Source organism: Eublepharis macularius, chromosome 5, assembly GCF_028583425.1.
Source record: "Eublepharis macularius isolate TG4126 chromosome 5, MPM_Emac_v1.0, whole genome shotgun sequence".
In the NCBI taxonomy this organism is placed as follows: Eukaryota; Metazoa; Chordata; class Lepidosauria; order Squamata; family Eublepharidae; genus Eublepharis; species Eublepharis macularius.
This window is the reverse complement of record NC_072794.1, coordinates 5,386,374-5,407,983: the sequence shown is the minus strand read 5'-3', so window position 1 is coordinate 5,407,983 and position 21,610 is coordinate 5,386,374. Positions and strand designations below refer to the sequence as shown.

Sequence of the window (21,610 nt, the reverse complement as noted above, 5' to 3'; positions counted from 1 at the left end):
GCAGATCTTTGCTTATTTGATGCTCTTATGCACATAGTTCAAAAACAGCTGTAATGAATTTTGTTAGTTCAAAATCCTCTGGCAAATATGACAGCCTAGTCAAGTTCTGATCTCAAGGAAAAGAAAGGGGGAATTTTGAGAGTTTTGTTGAGTATGTTGTACACACTGATATAGGGTTGCCAGCCTCCAGGTAGTGGCTGGAGATCTCCCGGAATTACAACTGGTCTCCAGGCCGCATAGATCAGTTCACCTGGAGAAAATGGCTACTTTGGGGGGTGGACTCTATGGAATTATGCCATGCCAAGGTCTTTTCCCTCCCCAAACCCCACTTTCTCCAGGTTTCACCCCCTAGATCTCCAGGAATTTCCCAACTTGGAGCTGGCAACCCTACACTGATAGATGGTCAGGAGTGTTTGTAGATGGAGATGGAAAGTTTCTCTCTAAGAAAAAGCAGGACCTGTGACCTGCGTGGCTTGCATAAACCAAATGCATCAGTGAATAATTGTTTATTTTATATAGTTTTAAAAAAATCTTTATTTCTGCCTTTCTCATGGAGACTCAAGGCAAATTACTGAGTATAAAATCAGTGCAATCAGACAACATAATGAACAATGCCATGGGGCTAAGCTTGCAGAATTAGAGAATTGTGAACAACAAACTATCTAAGGCAAGGCATATTACAAGCAATAATTCATTCTGCTAGGAATAAGGTCGGAGCCCATTGATAGAAGAATGAATCAGATTCTGTCCTCAGGATGGTTTTTGCTTTTTCACTACATGTGCTTCTCAGCCTCTCTTTGCCTCTATAAGGACTAGAAACTTGCTTAAAACACACACACCAAACATATAATTCTTCAGGAGCCTAAATTCAATGGAATTATAGGAGTTGCATGTTAGTTCACAACTAACAACTTTTACTTGTGCCTGAAGGTGGACCAGCTATCTGGTGGCGAAGCATGACCAGGAAGAGAGTTTGGCCCGCCTTACAAGATGGATTTTGGCATCCAGCTGGCATTGTTGATGTGGAAGAACTTCACATATCGACGCAGGCAGACGGTGCGTTGGTCCCAAGAGCTCCTATGCCATTTCCCTTACCCTGACATGGGTTCTTGGAGTTTCTGTTTGCCTTGTTGAAATCTGGATTTTGGTTTAGGAAAACGGTGTGCGTGCGTGCGTGTGTAGGGCTTATAAAATCCCCTTTGTTGCACTGGAGTCCTGATCCCAAATGGGACCCCTGCGCACCTGAAGATTAAGTGTAAAAAGGTGCTGAGAGCTCTGAAACTCCCAGCATGCACCTGGTGAGTCCCAGAGACGGGAGGACAAAGGACTGAGTCGGCTGGAAATGAGGATTCTGCAAGGAGGCCAAAATTCCTTGAACGGAAAAGCACATGCATGGCTGAGCCCGTGGAACTGCCTTATTACTTACTTATTTTATTTTACCTCACTTATGCCCCACCTTTCTCCCCGAAGTGGCTTACTTTCCTCTCCTCTCATCCATTTTATACTCACAACAACCCTGTGAGGTAGGTTAGGCTAAGAGTGTGTGACTGGTCCCAAGGTCACCCAGCAAGGTTCTGTGGCAGAGTGTCAAATGCTGGCAGCATCTGCCAGGCTCAGCTGGGATGTTATGGTTATCTGTGTCTGTACTGTAAGCGATAAGCTTAGTCGGGTTGTTTTTGAAGTTCTCTCTGCCAGACTATGGGAAAGGAAGCCTGTGCATCATCTTCCTGCATTACAACCCCTGCATAGATGTTTTCCATTGAAAGTAGCTTGCTTCTAGGAAAAAGGAGGGGGTAGCCCGTGGGAAGTACTAGCCTCTGCATGATATGTACACCTGATGCCTGCTTGTACTCTCATTCCTGGCAAAGAATCCAGTAAGATCATGATACTAGCAACTTTTCAATAAAGCTTTTACTAACCACAGTGGAGTCTTCTGGAAAGTCACTTGGCAGATCCTTACACAGAGCAGGGATTTGAACCTGGCTCCCCTGATCCTAGTCTGATACTGCTCCGTGCTGGCCTTTATGCTCAGTCGGATCAGCTCAGTGTCTCCTGTTAGGGTTCTCCAGGGCAGAGAATTTTCTGACCCCCTTGGGGTGGAGGTCTGCATGGCCCCGTTCCTTCTTGGTCATGCCAGAGGGTGACGTGATTCTCCTTTTGCCTGCCTTCACCTGCTGCCTCTTTCTCCCTAGGTTCAGCTGATTGTGGAAGTCCTGTGGCCCCTCTTCTTGTTTTTCATCCTCATCTCAGTGCGGCGCTCTCACCCTCCTTTTGAACAGCACGAATGTGAGCAATCCTTCGGATCAGAGATGGTTCTCCCTTGGAGCCAGACAGGACCTTTCTAATTTTTAATTTTAATTTTTAAAATTTATTTGTGCAAAAAAAAAGAAAAAAAAGAAAACAATGCTGGCAAATCTACATAAGCTGCTGTAAAAGGTCTCAAAATATCTAAAAAAAAGTCCATACGCAATTGCTATCTATATGCAATACGTTCAAGTGTTGATAAGTTCATAAGGTGTTCAATCCAATGAGTTACAGGAAGTGGACGTTTGTCTTTCCTGTGTTATAGTATAAGTACTTTAACGACTGTAAGATCATGGAGGATCCATCGGTTAGGTTTCAAAAGACAGACAAATAGTTTAAAAGTACATTAACATCCTCAAAAATAAATGAACGTTCTAATACAAAATTAATATGAGTAATGACTTCTTCCCAAAAGGGCAGAATAACTGAATATTTCCAAAGCATATGCTTAAGAGTTGTGTCTTGTAAGTTACGATGCCAGGAATTGGACACTGTATACTATTTAATCCTTTACTTAAGGCACTGTGGTGTCCAATAATTTTTTGCTGAAAAAGACGCAACTTAATATGCATAGCAGCAACAGGTGTAATGCTTAAAGCCGTGTCCCGTTGCTTTGGCAGAACTGGACAATTTAGCTCACTATTCCATTCATCTTTGAGACGATGCATATTATATTTATTGACCAACATCAAATGTTTATAAATGAATATTGTAGATGTTGTTTTTTGTATTGATTCAATACGAGTTTCCAAAAGGGGGGAAGATTCTGAAGCACTCCAAGCTGGCAGGGCCATATTTGAACACCAACAAATGTTGCAATTATAAATATTACCATTCAGCAGAGGTTGGCAAATCATATCTAGACCTCAGCTGAGAAAATGACAAAAACTTATAATCAGAGCCTACCTATTGACCTAAAGTAAAAAAATTCCCTTGTCTGTCCAAGCCTTCCATAAAAAAGATTTCCTCCCAGTTTTTAAATCAGGATTGGACCATAATGTTAGTTTAGCATGTGAGAATGGGTCTAATTGATACTGTCATGATATTATCCACCATACTTCTCTAACTGCAGAAACTGCAGGAGTAATAGAATCCATTTAAACGTAAGTAGACCCTAACGCATTTCATTTAAGAAGTGCCTCCAAACAAGAAGTCTCCAAGAGGACCCCAAGATGGATCATCCGAGACCAATTGCAATAATTTGTACAAGTTAACAAATATGCCTAATGATAATGACTAAGATCAGGAAAACCAAATCTTCCTTCATTAATGTAAAATTGCATTCTCTTTAAAGACATATGAGCAGGTGATGAACCCTACATATATTTCCAAAACAAAGTATTAACTTTCTGAATATATCTATAAGATATATGGAAAGTAATTGCACACAAAACTTACATAATTCGAGGTACAATGTTCATTTTGAGTGTATTTACTTTACTCCATAATGACAGGTTTCAAGTTGCCCATCTCTTCAATTCTAAGCGGATATCAGCAATTGACATTAAAATTCAACATAATTGTGTACTTAATATTTCTTGGAAACAGTATTCCAAGATAAGTAATGACATTTGGGTGCCCCTGAAAATGTCCATCAGTAATTACATTCTGTGATATATTGTATCCCAGTGGCATTAACTCTAATTTTGTCCAGTTAATTGAATAACCAGACAAATCACCAAAATTATTAATCAAGCTCATTAATACATGAATGGAAGACTGAGGTTCCAAAATGAGTAATAAAAGACCATTGCATATAAAATAATTTTAAATTCTAAAGATTTATGGATAAAACCATGGCTATTAGTATTTTGTATAATCGCACAAGCCAGAGTTTCCACGCATAAATCAAAAATAAGAGGAGAAAGAGGACAACCTTACCTAGTACTCCTTTCAAGAGGAAGGTGTGCAGAAAAGATGCCATTCTTCTGTACCCTAGATCTGTGGGATGAATAAAGAATTCAATCCGTTTTAAAAATTCACAAAGGGCTGCGGCAGCCATTTGAGTGGCAGGGAGGCCGTTTTTGGATTCCTTGTCCCTCAAATGGCCACCACAGCAGCCATTTGAAGGGCAGGAAGGCCGTTTTAAGCCTCTTCTGTTGTCCTGCAGGCCCCCAGGGAGGCGGAAGAGGCCGAAAACGGCCTTCCTGCCCCTCCTGGGAGGAGAGGAAGGACGCTGCACTGCAGGATAAGGTGAGTGTGGGGTGGGGGCTGGGGGGGCTGGGGTTTGAGCAGTTTAAACTATCAGCTGGCAGTGGGGCAAGGCAGGAAAGGGCCCTTTAAACTGTTAAATGCCCCTTTCCCTGCCACTGTTAAGGCCAGAAAGGGGCATTTAAACTCCACGAACCACAAAGTGGTTCGTAACTGATCCAGTTCTGTGGCTCTTGGTTTGTGAAACCCACGAATCACGAACCTGCTGGTTTGGGGGTTTTTTTGTTCCGTGCCCATGTCTAGTTTCCACACACAAATCAAAAATAAGAGGAGAAAGAGGACAACCTTGCCTAGTACTTCTTTCAAGAGGAAGGGGTGCAGAAAAGATGCCATTCTGTACCCTAGATCTGTGGGATGAATAAAGAATTCAATCTATTTGAAACATTCACAGGGCAAGCCAAATTGCATCCGTTGGCGGCATACATAAATTCCCAGTATATTTTTTTGAAAAGCTTTTTCAATGTTGAGTGAGAGAATAGCAGCTTGATTAGATCTCTTACTATTTAATGCAATCACATCAGCAACCAACCTGAGATGACCAGAGCCTTGCCTGTCTCTCATAAGTCCTACCTGGTCTAAATGTACCAAAATTCAAATGACCTTTTGAAGTCTGTTAGCAAGAATAGCAATGACTTCATAGCGTCTATGCATCAAAGAAATGGGTCGAAAGTTTGCACACTTGAGTATGGTCCTTTCCAGGCTTTGAAATCACAGTAATATAAGCATCCTGTAGCGATGTTGGCAACAACCCAGATTAAAAAATCTCATTGTACAAATGTGAGTCCATAGCAGCAGTACTGTAGATCAGAGATGGCTCTCTTTTGAGGCCAGACGAGACCTTTCCAGGAGAAATGACTTATGAGGTGGACTGAAGTTTCCAACGACAGCTTGTTGAGTGCAGTCTATCTCTGTGTTTTGTTTCTAGCTTGGAGAGGACAGCTGGGAAAGATGACTTTAAGAGGCAGAGGATTTGTCTGGGCGTGACTTTTTTTTAAAAAAAGGGGGTGTGCAGTAGAGAAAACACAAACTTTTCATAACTCTGCTTGCTGGATCCGGTCTAGGTGGCTTCATGTAGTCCTGAAGTCTTTTTCTTTGGGCAAACTTTCCTTTATATATATGAAAAATGTACCATCACAACAAATAATCAATATACAAATAGAAATGTTGGCATAAATCATATACATTTATCACATTGTCTCTAGATGTAGTCTTGAATTCTGTTTCCAACAATGGCTGGTGGCCAAATGCTGCTAGGAAGCCCATAAGCATGGCTAGACTGCTTTTGAACATGGAGGTTCTGCTGCTTCTCCCATTGTGCAGGTCACTTTCCAAACAAAGCCTTACCATCTGCTGGGACGTTGTCATGGATTCAGGGCATCATCTGTAATGTGAACAACCCCTGCTTCCGGTACCCAACCACTGGAGAGACACCAGGCTTGGTTGGGAACTTTGATCATTCCATGTGAGTGGAAAGTTTGGGGTGTGTTCTTTCTCTTTAGGCTCTGCTCCCTGTAGAACAAAGGGAGTGTCTTTTCTTTTTAAAAAATAAAATTAGGAGTGTACGTTTGTTTTTAAAAAGGGATAGAAAATATGCAAAAGTTATTTAATTATTTAAAAATTATTTCATTAAAACTAAGGAAGATAAATCCCATTAGTTTCATTTTCCTACTGTGTTCTATTGGCAAGGCAAAGGGATGGAATGGAAGCCCTTTTTGTTGGGTGTGCCAGCTGGAACAGGATCTGTGTGCCATGTGCTACCCAGAGGAGCACTGTAATTATCCCCATAGGTCTTTTCAGTAGACAAAACCTCTGTCGATGCGGACCCCATTGGTCACAAGGTATTTAGCTAGGAAATTTAATGACTTTTAAAGCAAAGAGAGCCTTTTCCTCCAATCCTTACCAGGGGCCAGTTTAAAGTAGCTTATGGAGGAACTGACAAAACGTTGAGGTTTACCTTCTCCTGTCTTCCCCTGACAGCATTTCTCGCCTGTTTGCTGACGCCCAGAAGCTGCTTCTCCATGTGAACAACCGAGAAGTAGAGGGCAGTTTCTCCCCGCTTCTGTCTGCCTTACGTCAGCTCAGTGGCAATGGAAATTCATGGACAGGTGAGGTTGTGTGCAGCTGCTGGGTCGCAAGTGTAGGGGAGTAGAAAAGTGCCGCATTTGAGCAGTCTTAACACCACCCAGAATGCAGAACAGCGCCTGAATTCTCTGCTGTGTTGTCCTAGATTGTCTGCAAAGCGAGCTGCTTGTGAGAGTTCAGACCTGGGAAGGGTAAAGCCTTTTCATGCGCAGACCCAGTAGCTTGGCTTGTAGTCTCATGCCTGGGCTTGGGGATACTTGGGTTCAAATACCAGCTGAGCCACAAAGCTTGCTGTGTGGCCTTGGGCAGTTACTGTCTTGTGCTCTTGACTACCTTGCAGGGTTATTTTGAAGATAAAGTGACAGAACCTCACCAAATATGCCGCATTTTCGTCCATTTTGGCTTCCTTACATTTTGTTTAGATCTTCATTTGGTTTTATTCTGATCTACTTTTGTATATTTTTATGCTGCCAATTCTTTTTAAACTCAAATATTCCCTGCATTGTTGCTAATTTGTCTTATTTGTCTTGCCAATTTGTCTTATTTATACATTGCTTTTAAGACATAACGTTTTAACTGTTTTTAGATTAAAAAAAAATTCTTTCATGGGTATTTTTTTTTGCAGTTGTTTGATAATGTACTGGACTAGGATTTGAAAGACCTTCAAATCCTTCTTTAGCCATTAAGCACATAGGGTGACCTTGGGTTAGTCACTCTCTCAACCTTAACAACCTCACAGGATAGTTGTGAGGATAAAATGGAGTGGTGAGGAGGGGCCATATATGCTGCAAGGAACATCTGTTGGTTGCAAAGGCGGGTAAAAACTTAATAGGTAAATAACCAACAAATATCTATTTTGAGAAATCAGCAGATTAAAAATGCAGAGCCCGGGTGTCATAACTAAACAGGGGCACGGAATACATGGAATCCAGGAGCCAAAAGAATCTTGCGGATTAATTGACACCTTCAGCTGATTGGCTATTTATACTTGGAGCAGCCTGTCCCAGCTAAGATTGCTGCAGCTAATCCGGTTGGAGGTTACTTGACCTGTATTCCCTTCATGGCATAGGCTGTGATTCTTCCCCTGCATTAGCTGGACTGATTGTGAGCCTGAGAGCCATGGGTTCAAGTCTTGCATCTTATGATGGTTCTGAATCTGGAATTTCTTTCTCTTTGCTAGCCATCCCGGTCAGGACCTACTTGAGAGAAAATGAGACTTTCTCTCACTTCCTTGAGGCGAATGCCTCCCTCCCAACAGCTTTGGTGGAGGAGCTGCTTGATGCGAAGCTAAGCCCACGTGTGGTAAGTAAATACAGGCTGCCTTTTGGGAGGGGTGCTGAGGACTAGAGCCCTGATGCCTTTCTGGTCAGTGCAGTTCAAATTCTAAAGTGACCCCTATCCATAGGCAGGAGAGACAAAAGATGCTTTAGTGTACAATCCGTAGCATTTCCAGTTAAAAGGACAGGGAAGATCCATTTCCTAAGGAGCTGCTGCCAGAATAGACACAATTAGATTAGGAGGATGTTTGCATGCCTTGGGGAGGGCTCCAGTTCCTTAGCAGAGCACACGCTTTCCATGCAGAAGGCCCCAGATCCAGTCTCCAGCATCTCCAGTTAAAAGCATCTTGAGTATCAGATGTCGGGGAAAGATTTTTCTCTGGAAAGACGTGAACAATACTGGATTGGTGGGTTCAGAAAGCTTTGTGATGTTTGAGTTTCTGCATGATTCCCCTTTGGGCTTTTTGTATGGGCTTCAAGCTCCTCTCAAGAGCTAGAAACTTCTCTCTCTTTTTTAAAAAAAGAAAAATGAAAGCAGAGGTTCTCAGGATGGCAAACACTGCACTGTTTGGCTGGTTGGCAAGCCCCTGCATCTCCAACTACCTCTCCCCGTCACCAGGGCTTTTTTTCAGCTGGAACACTGTGGAACGGAGTTCCGGAACCTCTTGAAAATGGTCACATGGCCGGTGGCCCCGCCCCCTGATCTCCAGACAGAGGGGAGTTGAGATTGCCCTCGCAGAGGGCAATCTAAACTCCCCTCTGTCTGGAGATCAGGGGGCGGGGCCACCAGCCATGTGACCATTTTCACCGAAGGCAACCCACTGAGTTCCACCCCCTCTTTTCCCAGAAAAAAAGCCCTGCCTGTCACCCTCTCAAAGCTCCTACCTTGGCTGTCCATCACCTCTTTTTGTAGGAAAACGGCTTTTAATGAGATTGAATACTATTCCAGATTCTTATCTATTGATGTTTCAGGGGTTGGTTCTTCTTTGCTGCTCTTTTTTTGAGATTAGTTTTAGGGCCATTCTTATTAAAATTGTTTCATACATGGTGCATTTTTTGCTAGAGAGCCAGTGCAGCACGGTGATCGGAGTGCCAGACTAAGGCCATAGAAGCCAGACTTGGACCTGCTCCCATCTACCATGAAGCTCACTGGTCATCCTGGCCCATGCAGTCATGCTTTCAGCCAAACTCCTGAGAATAAAAAGGAGTGGAGAGAGAAAATGTGTGCTGGTTTGAGATCCATGGTGGAAGGGCAGTATAATATTCTGATGAACGGATGTTGTTGTGAACTGTCTCTAGTATGAATGCAGAGAGGGAGCCTAGAAACATTTTAAGGATCAGTATATTTCTTTCTCTGAGAAGATTACTGGTCATTTGCCTTTTATAAACATTGTTATTGCTGTGTCATCCACCCTGAGCAGTTAGAATGTTGGAGAACATTCTGTGATGCAGGGCTTTTTTTTGAGTTGGAACGCACCCGGGTGGAGCTTCCGCCTTGGCTGTAGCTCGCTCGGATGGCTGTGCTGGGTGCCTGGCTGCTTCCAGCAGGGTTGGGGAGAGCACTGGTGTCAGGTGCTGCTCTGCTGCAGCTCCTGGCTCAGCGGCAGCAGGAGCTACTCTGGGCTGCCTGCTTCCCTGGCCTCTTCCCCAGCCTTTCCCTCTCTCCCTTCCGTTTTCTTTCCTTATTTCCTTGCTTCCCTCTTTCTTTCCCTCCCTTTTTTCCTTCCCTTTCTTCCTGCAATGCCGCCACGCCTCTCAGCTGTTTGGCGGGTGGAGGGGCTACTTGGCTGCCGTGTGCGTGAAATAACTTCTGATGACTCAGAAACTTCTCTGCTTTACCCATTCCTGCACGTGTGTAAACTTCCTATGCACTTTTAAGCCTCATGTGTGTGCATGTAATTCCCATGCAACATCAGCTCTTGAGGTACATACATGAGTATGTGATTTGCAGTATCCAAGTGTATTGCCTGTTCGCTTTTAACAAAGTTAAAATAGCTTTTGACAAAGTTTAGTAGATCTATAATGTCCTTTGTCCTGCTGCAGCCTGAATGTATGTGTGTGCGGGGTAAATTGCTCTGTGCATTGTTAGTTGTTGATTGTTGTGTGTGTGCATAATTTCCTGTGCAATCTCAGCCCCTGCTGTTCGGGCAGTGTGTAAAGTTTACTTTGCAGTATCACCTCCTGGGGCTTGGTTTGTTTTTGCGTCTAAAATATCCTGGGCAACTCTTTTTTTTTTTTTGAAATGTGTTGCCAAAATGTTTTACTTTAATCCAACATAAAAACGGCGAATAGGAGACTCAGCTGTATACACTATAGCAATATGCCTGTGTTGTTTTTAAGCTGTGTTGTTTTAAAGACATATTAAACAATGCACAAACTACCCAGTAGGATCATAGGCAAGGGGTCATTTCGTAGAAAAAGAGCGGGAGGAACTCATTAGCATAACTCATTAGCATAACTCATTAGCATATGCCATGCCTCTTGCCATCACTGGAAGTATGTCATTAGTATAACTGATTTGCATATGCCACACCCCCTGACATCACCTATCCTGGCTGTTTTGGACCAAATCCTGGCTGTTCAGGGCCGAAATTGGGCCCAAAATGGCAAAAAGGGGCTGAAAATGGCTGAAAAGGAGCACAAAATGGACAGGATTGGGCTGCTGCTGAGTGGGAGAGTGATCCACCACCTCTCAGAGGCCCGATCCAGGCTGTTTTGGCCTTAATCCAGGCCAAAATGGGCCCAAAATGGCCGAGAGTCAGGTGGGCGGGGCCACCTGACATATGACCTCTTTGGGGAACTGCCAGAACTGCGTTCCTGCGCGTTCCCCCTCGAAATGAGCCCTGATCATAGGTAGTACACAGTAGTGTAGTCCACAATCCCTACTGTGATCACAGACAGTACACAGTAGTGTTGTCTACAATCCCTACTGTGAATTCCATCCGCAGTATTTATTTACGGATGAATAGCAGAGGGAGTTTTCTGCTTTTCTGCTTTGCCATGTTGAAGTTGTACTGTGGGAATGGTTCTCCACTGCCTGGTCTACTGCGAGTTTGTTGTCACTGGAGCAATTTCAGAGGAAAGTCAATGGGAAATTCTCCTTGGGCAATGTTCTACACCAAGCTTTCTGGCCACAATTTGCTGAGCAAAACATGCTATAGCCCAATGACCTCCTAAAAAGTCATAGTGGCAGGGCAGTACTTCCTGTCAGTGCAGTGTTGCTGATTTTTTTCAGCTTTGCCAGGCATGTTTAGTTTTTTAAAAAAATCTCCCCAGGCAGCAACAGACAAGACTGGCTCAAGATCATTCTCTAGCTAAAATCACTTTTAGTTTTGCATGGAAGGAAACTGGAAGGGGTATATCTTAATACCTTATCTTTAAAAAAGCAAACAAAATAAAATAAATAGCAACCCTGCAAGATTTTTAAGGCAAGAGATGTGCAGAGGTGGTTTGCCATTGCCTGCCTTTGCGAAGCAACCCTGGAGGGTTCACCTACTTAGCTTCCGAGACCTAAGATCAGGCTAGCCTGGGTTGGCCTGGGCCGTTTCCAGATGGCTTACCTGCCTCCGGAACGTTGCGCTATCTTGCGGGGAAAACGCGAAATATCGCATTTTCTCGCGCGAGTTTTTCGCGTTTTCCCCGCAAGATGGCTCAACGTTCCGGAGGCAGGTAAGCCATCTGGAAACGGCCCTGGTCTGGGCTCAGGTGGTTATACTGCCCCAGTTAACTCTTATACTAAAATAACTGTGAATAGATCTTTCTTCCACACATTTCTCTAATCATTTTTAAAGTCCCTAATACCCTCTAGCAGTTTCCACTTCACATTGCAAGTGAACTCCATATATTACAGATGCACTCTTTAATATCAAGAGGAGTTAACTGTGTTAGTCTGTAGTTGCAAAATCGTAAAAAGTCCACTAGCACCTTTAAGACTAACCAACTGTATTGAGGCATAAGCTTTTGAGAACCACATGCATAAGTGGGTTTCAACAACATATTGATGGCACCAAATACCAATGCTTCAGACAATCTAATTCAAAAGCCTTCAAAATGGATTCTGGTTTTGGAAAAGGCGTGCTCAAAACTTGCAAGTTGCTGCTCACAAAGTAGATTTCTGGCTCACAACACTGCACTGCTTAGAGGAAACATTGCTGCCAGGTAAGGGGTGGGGAGACGAACAGGCCCAACTCGAGGGAGCGCTCTGGGATGGCTGTGCCCTGCGCGATGACATCACTTCCGGGAGTGGTGCCACTTCTGGAAGTGATGTCGCTTCCTGGAAGTAACACCATTGCGTCTTTTTGGGAGCGCGCGTGAGCGCTTTGCGTGCACACATAAAGTAATAGAGAGTTCTACCACCTCTTCTCCCAGAAAAAAGCCCTGCTGTGGTGCTACAGCAGAGTAGCAAATAAGAGTAGCCTGAGTGCAGATCATCAGATAAAATCAGACGCTCTTTTAGCCTGCTAAATATAATTTGAGATTCGCCTGTGCAATCTTTGTACAATCTTCACATTTTCCAAACCTGCTTTTGTCCTTGACTAACTACTTGATTTCTTTCCTTCCAGTTCTCTCCTGCTGGCTTGTCCTTGAAGGAGATACTTTGCGATGCGTCAGTTTTCACAGAGTTTCTGACAGTGAAGGAAACGGGGGCGGCTGAGGACCTGCGGAAGGGGCTCTGTGCTTTGCCTCTCCCCACTCTTCAGGCCATGGAACGCAGCTTCCTCTCCCAGATAGACTGGATCAAAATATTTGCAGTATGTGGAGCAAGGGCACGAGTGTATCTAAACGGTTTGTTGTACAAACTGAGGCAGAAAATCATGGTAGTATTTGCTTTGCATGCCGAAGAGGCAGGACGGTTTCCAAGGGCTGTTTCAGGGACTGGGATGAGGTCAGAATCCTGGCTGGCCTCTTGGAACCATGGCCTGGCCCAGCTTGGTGAATCCACCACCCTTCCAACTTCCCCAGAGCTCTGGTCTACCTATTGCCTCCTGTGGTGGTAGATCTGGACACCAGCAGGGGCCAGCTGGGAAGACCTGGTCTCCAGAGGGTAGACCTGGGGTCTGGGAGCGGGGTGGGGGTGGGGAGTTAGAACTGGCCCTGGGTAGACTAGGCACCGGTTGCAGAAATCATGCAAGGATTTGCACAACTGACATGACTCTCTGTGATCTGTCACTCTTTTAACGGTTTCAGTTCCGGTCTCTATTTGTGAAAGCTTGTCTCATATTTTAAAGAGGTAGAAAGCTGAAATTTTGCCTTATGTTTTGGGATGGTGTGCAACTGCTAAGTCTCTGGTTTGCATTTTTGACCCTGGCAGGTGAATTTAGGCGAGCCGCTCTCTTTTTGCCCTCCTTCAATACGGATCGTTGGGAATATTATGATAAACTCATGTGTATAAATCATTGTGAATATGTGAAAGTGCGATAAAAAAACAACCTTATTAATTAACACTGATAAACTGAGGGGGGAGGGTTTGATTCGTTTCTTTCGATGCTGTTTCTACACCAGTTCTATGCCACTTCAAAGGAAATGGATGCAAAAAATCAAAATTGGCATCGTTTAAGGGGCAAATTTTGGCATCAAAATAAAGCTTTGGCACCAAAACTTTGGTGCCAAAACTCTGGTGCCAAACTAAAGCTTTGCTGTTTCGATTCATGGAAGGGAGATGTAGAAACAACCCGGGGCTTCTTGTGTTGCCCGTGGCAGCGCTGTGTAATTGAGTAGCATCCCTGCTGAGACGGCCTTTCCTTTTAAAAAAGACGCTGGTTTGCTTATGGCCGCTTCCTTCATTGTGTCTCAGGCTTCCCTGGAAAACCCCGTGAAGCAGACCCCTGGCCCCTCTGGCTCTGCAGAGCCTCCTCTGACCAGCAGGGGCTCGCCGGGGTTTCAGGCTGCCCTCCTCTCCCCTCAACAGGAGCACCTGAGCTCTGGATCAGATGACACCACAGACCCTGTCGAGTCCCTGCGTGACTTCCTGCGGGGCACTGAATCGCTCATGAAAGAGGTAACGTGCCTGCTTGTGTAGCGTTCCGGCTCTTGCTAAGAGCCAATGGGGTGCAGTAGTTAGAGTGCAGGACCCAGATTCAAATCTCCATCGGAGTTGGTTGCCGTGTCCAGGGCTGCATCTGCCTCTCATGGGATATTATGCCATTGCTGCCCTCCAGTGGTCATTTGCAATTGGATTGGCTTGGCAATGCAGGAAAACCCAGGTGCAAATGACTGCTATAGCGCCATGAAAGTGAGATATCCAGTGAGGTGTGGGTGTGGCCCAGATCTAGCCTACCTCACATGACTGTTGTGAGGATAATATGCAGGCAGGGAGAACCCTGTGGACTACCCTGAGCTCCTGGGACGAAGGGGTCACGTGTACAATGAAATAATAATTGGGGAATGGAAGGGAGAGGAAGTTTTTTGCACATGTTCAGTGTCAAGCCTTGTTTAGATTATTACATTGAATAAGCCAGGGCTGGCATGGAAAACAGCCTCAGCCTTTAGGTAAATGATGGATACTTCTGGGTGCTGGGATGGGGGATAGAGCCAATGAGGAATTGCTTCTAGAAGCTTCCAGCACAGTTTCCTGTGTCCCAGGTCTCCTCAATGACCAGCTTTGTGGAATTCCGTGAGGCGTTGCAGAATCTGTCTGGAGGGGGCTCTACGTCTTCCCCTCAAGGAGCGTTTGAAACCGTGTCTCGCATTGTGTGTGGCCACCCGGAAGGGGGTGACCTGAAGATCCCGTCCCTCAATTGGTACGAAGACAATGACCTCAAGAGCTTTCTCAGCCGCAACGGATCTGAGCAGAAGTCTGCCTCCTTGGGCAATGCCACGAGTGAGTGCGAAAAACTTGTCCTGGAGGACTGTAGGATGTCCGGACCCTTCAGTGCCTCTGTTGACATTGGGTCTCGAACCCAAGGAAGTGTTGATTAAATATTCCACAGGATACAGTTATGGCCATTAAGTTTAGATGGCTTCACAAGGGGATTTGGCACCCATCCACCCCCCTGCACATTTGTATTTAGGGTTTCATGCATCCATGCTCTACCTGTTGAATTTCCTGGTCAGAATTTCTGCAGTCTGGGAACTGTGCTCCCTTGCAGTTGTGGTTTGCAAACTCGTGGGTTTGTGCCAGTGGATGTGAAATGCCAAGCTATAATTAACTCTGGGAAAGCCAACATGTTTGAAGCTGGGTCCTCCTGACATCATGTAGTGAGGACAAATTCCCATGTTCTGCAAGGAGTAGAACCTTGAAGCTTAGAACTCTTCATAAATTTAAATTCAGAATACTGGGACAAAGGAAGTAGGATTCGTTCCAAGCATCCAACTCCTTTATGTGTATCAGAAAGGCCACAACTTTTTAATACCACAAGAGTAAAGAAAAAACACAGACTTTGGCCTCCTGAAGATTTCTGATTTTTTTTTTTAAAGGCCCATTTCTAATCCTTGTGCTTGTCAGAAGGCTGAGGAATGGTGGAGGAAGATTTCTAGGGCTTGGTGACAATCACTTTCTATCACAGGCATCCCCAACCTTTTTGAACCTAGAGCCAAGCTACAAGTGATGAATGACACCTGCCCGGCAAGTGAACAGACTCACGTGTATTCCTCCCTGTTCACTTGCCATTCACTTGCTCTCCACTTGATCTAATGGAGCACAAGTGAATGGCAAGTGAACAGGGAGGAATACACGTGAGTCTGTTCACTTGCCAGGCAAATGTCATTCATCACTTGTAGCTTGGCTAGGCCTCTTTGGAATTCTGGTTCAGGGTGGCGGGTGCAGCCACAAAATGTCTGTTGCAGGAGGCAGAGCCGGCCACAAAATGTCAGAGAGTGTGGTTATGCATAACTCTAATAATAAATCTTCAACATTTTAGGTTGAAGCTCTGTTCAATAGGATTTCTTTTTAAATTCACATATTATTTTACAGTATTTTTTGCACACACAGACAGCTTACCTTTGGTGACATATTGAAGTTCCTTATGTTATAGTGGTAGCTGCTGCCAAAGCAAAGTTTTTAAAAATCTGCACAGCCAATCAGATCTCCAGTGGCCAATCTGAAGCCCTGCTGGGCAAAAGACACTTTTGCTTTGTCCACTTTCTATAAACACTTGGCGGGCATCAGTAAAGGTGTTGGTGGGTGCCATGGTAACCATAGACACCATGTTTGGGACCCCTGCTGTACTGAAACCAGAATAAATTATGCAGATCAAGCACTTTGTGTAAATTATATGGACTGCAGAATTTAGATTTTTTTTAAAAACAATGTAAAATATTTGAATTCCTAACTCATACTTGTGCACAGTGATGTCTTTGGCTTTTGGAGATGGATAGGTACTGTTATTTTTTCCCAAAAGAGGAATTTTTGGGGAGTAGGGAGAACTGAATGTCTCTTTCTCTTCTTTTGCTGCATTTCTCAGGCCCCTACTGCAAAAATTTGATCAGAAACTTGGAATCCAACCCTCTGTCCCGCATTTTATGGCAAGGCATCAAACCCCTTTTTATCGGCAAGATTTTATACACTCCTCCTACACCAGCTACACAGAAGGTCATGGCTGAGGTGAGACGGAAAAGTCCCTTTTGGGGGATATAGCCATCTCCTGGAAATGTGTATGTGTGTGGAGGGGGACCTTCTGGTGGGAATCAGGATGGAGGATCACCCTTGGGGTAGACATGTTAAAGATGGTGCACATTTGACACCAAGGATTCAGTGTAGTTCTGTTGGGGTTCTCATGCACATCGAAGATGGAGAACTACCATGGAAGATAGCTCAGTTGAGCTTCCAGGTTCAGAGGCAGTCTGTCTCTGTATATCAGGTGCTGGGGGCAAAGCACAAAGGCGGGTGTCTCAGCCCTCATGCCCCATTTTCTAGAGTATCTGGTTAGACTCTGTGGCTCTTTGGCCTGATCAAGATTCGTGTTTATGGCAACTGCATCCATTGATTTTAGGTAAACCGGACTTTCCAGAACCTGGCTGTACTGCGTGAAGTAAGGGGGGCTTGGCAGGATCTCGGTCCCCAGATCTATACCTTCATGAACACCAGCCTCGAAGTTGCAGATCTTCAGGTCTGTCTCTTCTTCTGACACTTGGTGTGCCTTAGGCCTTTGCAGCACGGAGGGACAAGAATTGGGATGTGATTTAGGGGTGCGAATTTGCAGAATTGCATGTATTTTTAAAAATGCAGCCAATTTATTCCTTTTATCAGTGCTGACTTTAGAACAAGAGATGTTCAGTGGGTGCACAAAGGTTTCCATTGGCCTTGGAGAGGATTGCTTGAGATCTCTGGCAGCTTCCCCCACCCCTTCTATGATGGATTGGATGACCATTTATCCAAGTATCCCTGTAACCACTTAGTGAGCTGGTCTTCCAAATGATGCTGCCAGTTGGTCAAGAATATTTGTAGGGCTTGTCCAAACAAAGCCCGCAGCCATCCTGAATTTTTCAGGCATTTGTATGAAGATGTGAGCATCTGTTGATCTGCTATTCTGTGGCGCGGGTGTGCTGTATTAAAATTGGGGGCTACTAAGGTCCCGCCCAGAGCTGAGTAGCTTAAAAAAAAGGAATTATGAACTCCTAATGCCCGTGTTACAGCTTGAGAAAGGTTGTTGAATTGATCTCAACTAACTTTATGCCCTTGGATCCAGGAAACAGAGGCTATACATTGGTTGGGTTTTAAATCAGTGTTTTACAGAGCTCAAGCTGCAGGTGTGCTTGCAGATCTTAGAGACACTGCCAACCTCTGCTCTGTTCAATGCAGCAACACCCCCTCCCCCCCCCAAAAATTAATGATGTAGATAATTAACTGTTTTCTCCACCCAGAGGCTCTGAGAAATGGCTTGCCAGGCCATCTAAAACAGATAGAGAAACTAATGAAAATACCAATAATTCAAAGTAGTTGGCATCCAGCAGTGACAGAGATTCCTCAGCATAAAAAGCTTCTGCAGCAGTGACAAAAGATACGAACGTAAAAAGGTTACCATTTATTTTTAAAAGCAGTTTTTTTAAAAAAATCACCTCAGTTTAAAAAAAATGCTGAAATACACACTGATGATCACAATAGTTTTTTAAAAAACATTTTTAAAAACAGCTTTAAAAGCCTGGATAAGTTTACGACTTTTAAATCTGGCACTTGAAACAAGAAGTTTGATGCTGGCTAAAGAACATCCCACAGTTAATGGCCCAGCCTAGATATTTGAAACCCCTTTGTTTATTTCCACAGAACCTGCTAGAAACTCCTGGGGTAGTCCATCTTCTGGAGCAGCGCCTCAATGGAACTTTCTGGAATGTGTCGACTCTGAGGGAATTTCTGTTGGCAGACTCAGAGGGTCAGGCTTACACTTGGCGCAAGGCCTATGCTGATGTGGATGAGATTATTGGCACCTTGTCTCAATTTATCGAGGTGTGTTTGGGGTCACGAGTTGTGTCTCCTCTCCCCAATATCCTCCTTCAGTAGATCTTTACCAGTACTCCAAACAAATTTGAGCACACATTGTGGTGTGGTGGGAACAGGATCCTGGAGAACAGGTGTGCATTCATTGTACACACCTAGGGTGACTGTAACCCCTTGTCTAGGGTTGCCAGCCTCCAGGTAGTGGCTGGAGATCTCCCAGAATTACAACTGATCTCCAGGTCATAGAGATCTGTTCACCTGGAGAAAATGGCTGCTTTGGAGGGGGACTCTGGAATTATCTTATGCTGAGGTCCTTTCCTTTCCAAAGCCAGCCTTCTCCAGGCTTCATCCCTCAAATCTCTAGGAATTTCCCAACCTGGAGCTGGCAACCCTATCCTTGTCCCTAGTGTGTCTCACTGGATAAGATCGAGGCCGTGGCTTCTGAAGAGCACCTCATATTGCGAGCCTTGCAGCTGCTGGAGGATCGCCGGTTTTGGGCTGGAGTTGTGTTCCTGCCGCCAGATAACCAAAGCAAGCTTGGCCTGGACTTGCCGACCCGTGTCCACTTCAAGATCCGCATGGACATTGATGACGTCACCCGCACCAACAAGATCAAGGACAGGTGTGGCCAGGCCTGGAATACTTGAGGCTCTTGATTTTCTTCTTGACTGAAAGTGGAGATGACTACTCCATTCTGACACAAGAGAGATGTAGATTTTAGGGCCAGCAACAGCTGGGTTTTGCTTCTGAAGACCAAGAAAGTCACTTGGAACATGTCAGAGGAGTTAGCTGCATCAGTCTGTTGCTGCAAAATAGTAAAGAGTCCAGTAGCACCTTTAAGACTATCAAATTTTATTGTCGCGATGCATCTGATGAAGAGAGCTGTGGCTCTCAAAAGCTTATGCTACAATAAAATCTGTTAGTCTTAAAGGTGCTACTGGACTCCTTACTATTTTGCTTGGAAAGTATGGATGTAATGGCTGGTGAGGTCTCAGCACACTCAGAAACAGCCAAAGGGCAGATTGGGAAATTAGAACAGCTCTGGAGTAAGCTGAGCCTCCCCTACACTGAAGGAAAGGCCACTTGGCTCAAACGCAGCCCGTGGCAGCAACAGTGCTCCGGGTGGCGTGGGACCAAATATCCCACTGGAAGCTGAAGTCTGAGAGACCAGGCAGGAGTGAAGTGACTGGACCGGGAGCTAACAGCTCAGATATCTTTCCAGCAAAGGCTGAGGGTGATCTAAGGCCTTAAATACTCCTGCAAGGAGGTGGAGATGCAGTCCCTGCCCCCTCCAGGAGCAGGCTAATAGTTCTTAAAAGTGCCACAACTAGTTATGATGGTTAGTACTATAACAGGGCTGGGGCAGTTCACAGCTTGAGGGGTCACTTGAGGAGAAACCTCAGATGCTGCAGTGTGCTCTGGGGTGGAGTTAGAGTTGCCAGGTGTCTGCTGAAGGCAGGGAAACTCCCACCCTGTTCTCCTTTGCCTGGCTTCACTCCTATGAGCAGTGGGAAGAAAGCAGGGAGGGAGCAAATACAACTGGCAGTGCTGACCCAGTTTCTGTGGTACTTACCATAGAGTTTAGGTGGGACTCCTAGAGCAGTATGATGTCACTTCCAGGTCTTCATCTGGAACTGGTGTCAATGCTTTCCCCTTCTTCAAACAACTCCTGGGGAGTGTGGGCCTTAGGTGGAGGGTTCAGAGTCTGAGTTAGAAGGCAGGGTGGTATCCCAGGGCGAGAGAGTTGGCTCATGCTCTGGGGTTCCTCAGGTCCATCAAAGGGGATTCCTGGAAATGTCTCAGCTGCCTCCTTCTGTGGTGGTGTCAGGCAACCAGGCTCCTCCTCATCTGAGTCTTTGATCTCTCTGTCTGAGGAGGAAGAGTTTGTTTTCTGTCCTGTGACATCAGCTGATTGGCGAGCGTCTGCCTGTAGGCATTGCTGCAGTACGTAGTTCACCCATGCTGCTCAGCTTGTTTCCAGCTCCTCCTGGGACAGAGGCTGACTGGGAACCTTCTGCAAGTTTAAAGGGCCCACCTGGGTTGTTCCGTGTCTTATTCTTTAGAGCCTGAGGGTTGCACTACAAGTGACGAATGACACTTGCCTGGCAAGTGAACAGACTCACGTGTATTCCTTCCTGTTCACTTGCCCTCTACTTGCCCTCCACTTGATCAGATGGAGCTCAAGTGAATGGCAAGTGAACAGGAAAACACGCGAGTCTGTTCACTTGCCAGGCAAGTATCATTCGTCACTTGTAGTGTGACCCTGAGTGCCGTTGCCCGGCATCTCACTCTTTCCTGCTTGTGCCCCATTCAGGTTTTGGGATCCAGGGCCGGCTGCCGATCCCTTTGAAGACTTGCGGTATGTCTGGGGTGGCTTTGTCTACGTGCAGGACCTTGTGGAACAGGCAGTGGTGCAGGTTCTCGCAGGGACGCCATCGCCACGTCACACTGGCATCTATGTGCAGCAGATGCCTTATCCCTGCTTTGTTGATGATGTGTGAGTCACTACTCGTTTTCTGGTCCTTGCAGGCATCAGAAATACACCAAGAAATCTAAAGACCAGCAATCAAGGGCAGTTGTCCCTCCATCTTTTGGGCACCTGAGGGTGTATGAAGCTTTTTCTCTGCCATGCCTGCCCCTTGTTCCCTCCCGTCTGCAGCCTCCCCACCTCTTCTCCTAAGACACATCCTGTTCTCTGGCCAGTTTCGGCATCTCTCACCTGGGAAGCCATCTTGTGATACCCAGAGGCCTGTAAGGAGTCACAAGGGCTGGGGGAACGATTTGGAATTCCTGTCCTTTCTCTCCAAATCTTTCCCTCTGGACTTTCAGAAGCTCTTGGGGGTTGAGCGGGGAGATTTCTCCTTCCCCTTTCCCCCTCCTCTGATTCTCAGCTGCTCTTTACATTCTGTGTCTCCTAGAACATGCTCAGTCCTTAGGCCATTTAAAAGATTTTGTTTGTTTCATTCAGTTAGTTTACAGAGGCTGTTTTTACACTGCTTACTGGCCACGGAACATCACGCCAAGCTCCAGGGAACGACAGTGTCGTGTGAAAACGGCCATTGTCACATTTTCCTGTCTATCTGAATAGCTAAGAGAGCCTTACCTTGGTGGTCAGTGTTCCCCAGGGCTTTTTTTCTGGGAAAAGAGGTGGTGGAACTCAGTGGGTTGCCCTCGGAGAAAATGGTCACATGGCTGGTGGCCCCGCCCCCTGATCTCCAGACAGAGGGGAGTTTAGATTGCCCTACGCGCCGCTCAGCGGCGGGTAGGGCAATCTCAACTCCCCTCTGTCTGGAGATCAGGGGGCGGGGCCACCAGCCATGTGACCATTTTCAAGAGGTTCCGGAAGTCCATTCCACCACGTTCC

At 45.4% G+C, this 21,610-nt stretch overlaps 1 protein-coding gene across 1 annotated transcript in view; it reads left to right on the top strand.

Annotated features, from left to right (window-relative positions):
* The first annotated feature begins 990 nt into the window (after positions 1–990).
* Positions 991–21,610, top strand: part of ABCA7 (ATP binding cassette subfamily A member 7) — an 81,146-nt gene continuing 60,526 nt past the window's right edge. The window contains exons 1-13 of the mRNA XM_054979598.1: positions 991–1,056; positions 2,193–2,286; positions 5,836–5,977; positions 6,493–6,620; positions 7,778–7,899; positions 12,437–12,625; positions 13,669–13,872; positions 14,457–14,694; positions 16,277–16,416; positions 16,805–16,925; positions 18,173–18,255; positions 18,654–18,868; positions 20,561–20,743. Of these exons, the coding sequence (XP_054835573.1) occupies positions 991–1,056; positions 2,193–2,286; positions 5,836–5,977; positions 6,493–6,620; positions 7,778–7,899; positions 12,437–12,625; positions 13,669–13,872; positions 14,457–14,694; positions 16,277–16,416; positions 16,805–16,925; positions 18,173–18,255; positions 18,654–18,868; positions 20,561–20,743 (1,925 nt within the window). The remainder of the gene's footprint in view (positions 1,057–2,192; positions 2,287–5,835; positions 5,978–6,492; positions 6,621–7,777; positions 7,900–12,436; positions 12,626–13,668; positions 13,873–14,456; positions 14,695–16,276; positions 16,417–16,804; positions 16,926–18,172; positions 18,256–18,653; positions 18,869–20,560; positions 20,744–21,610) is intronic.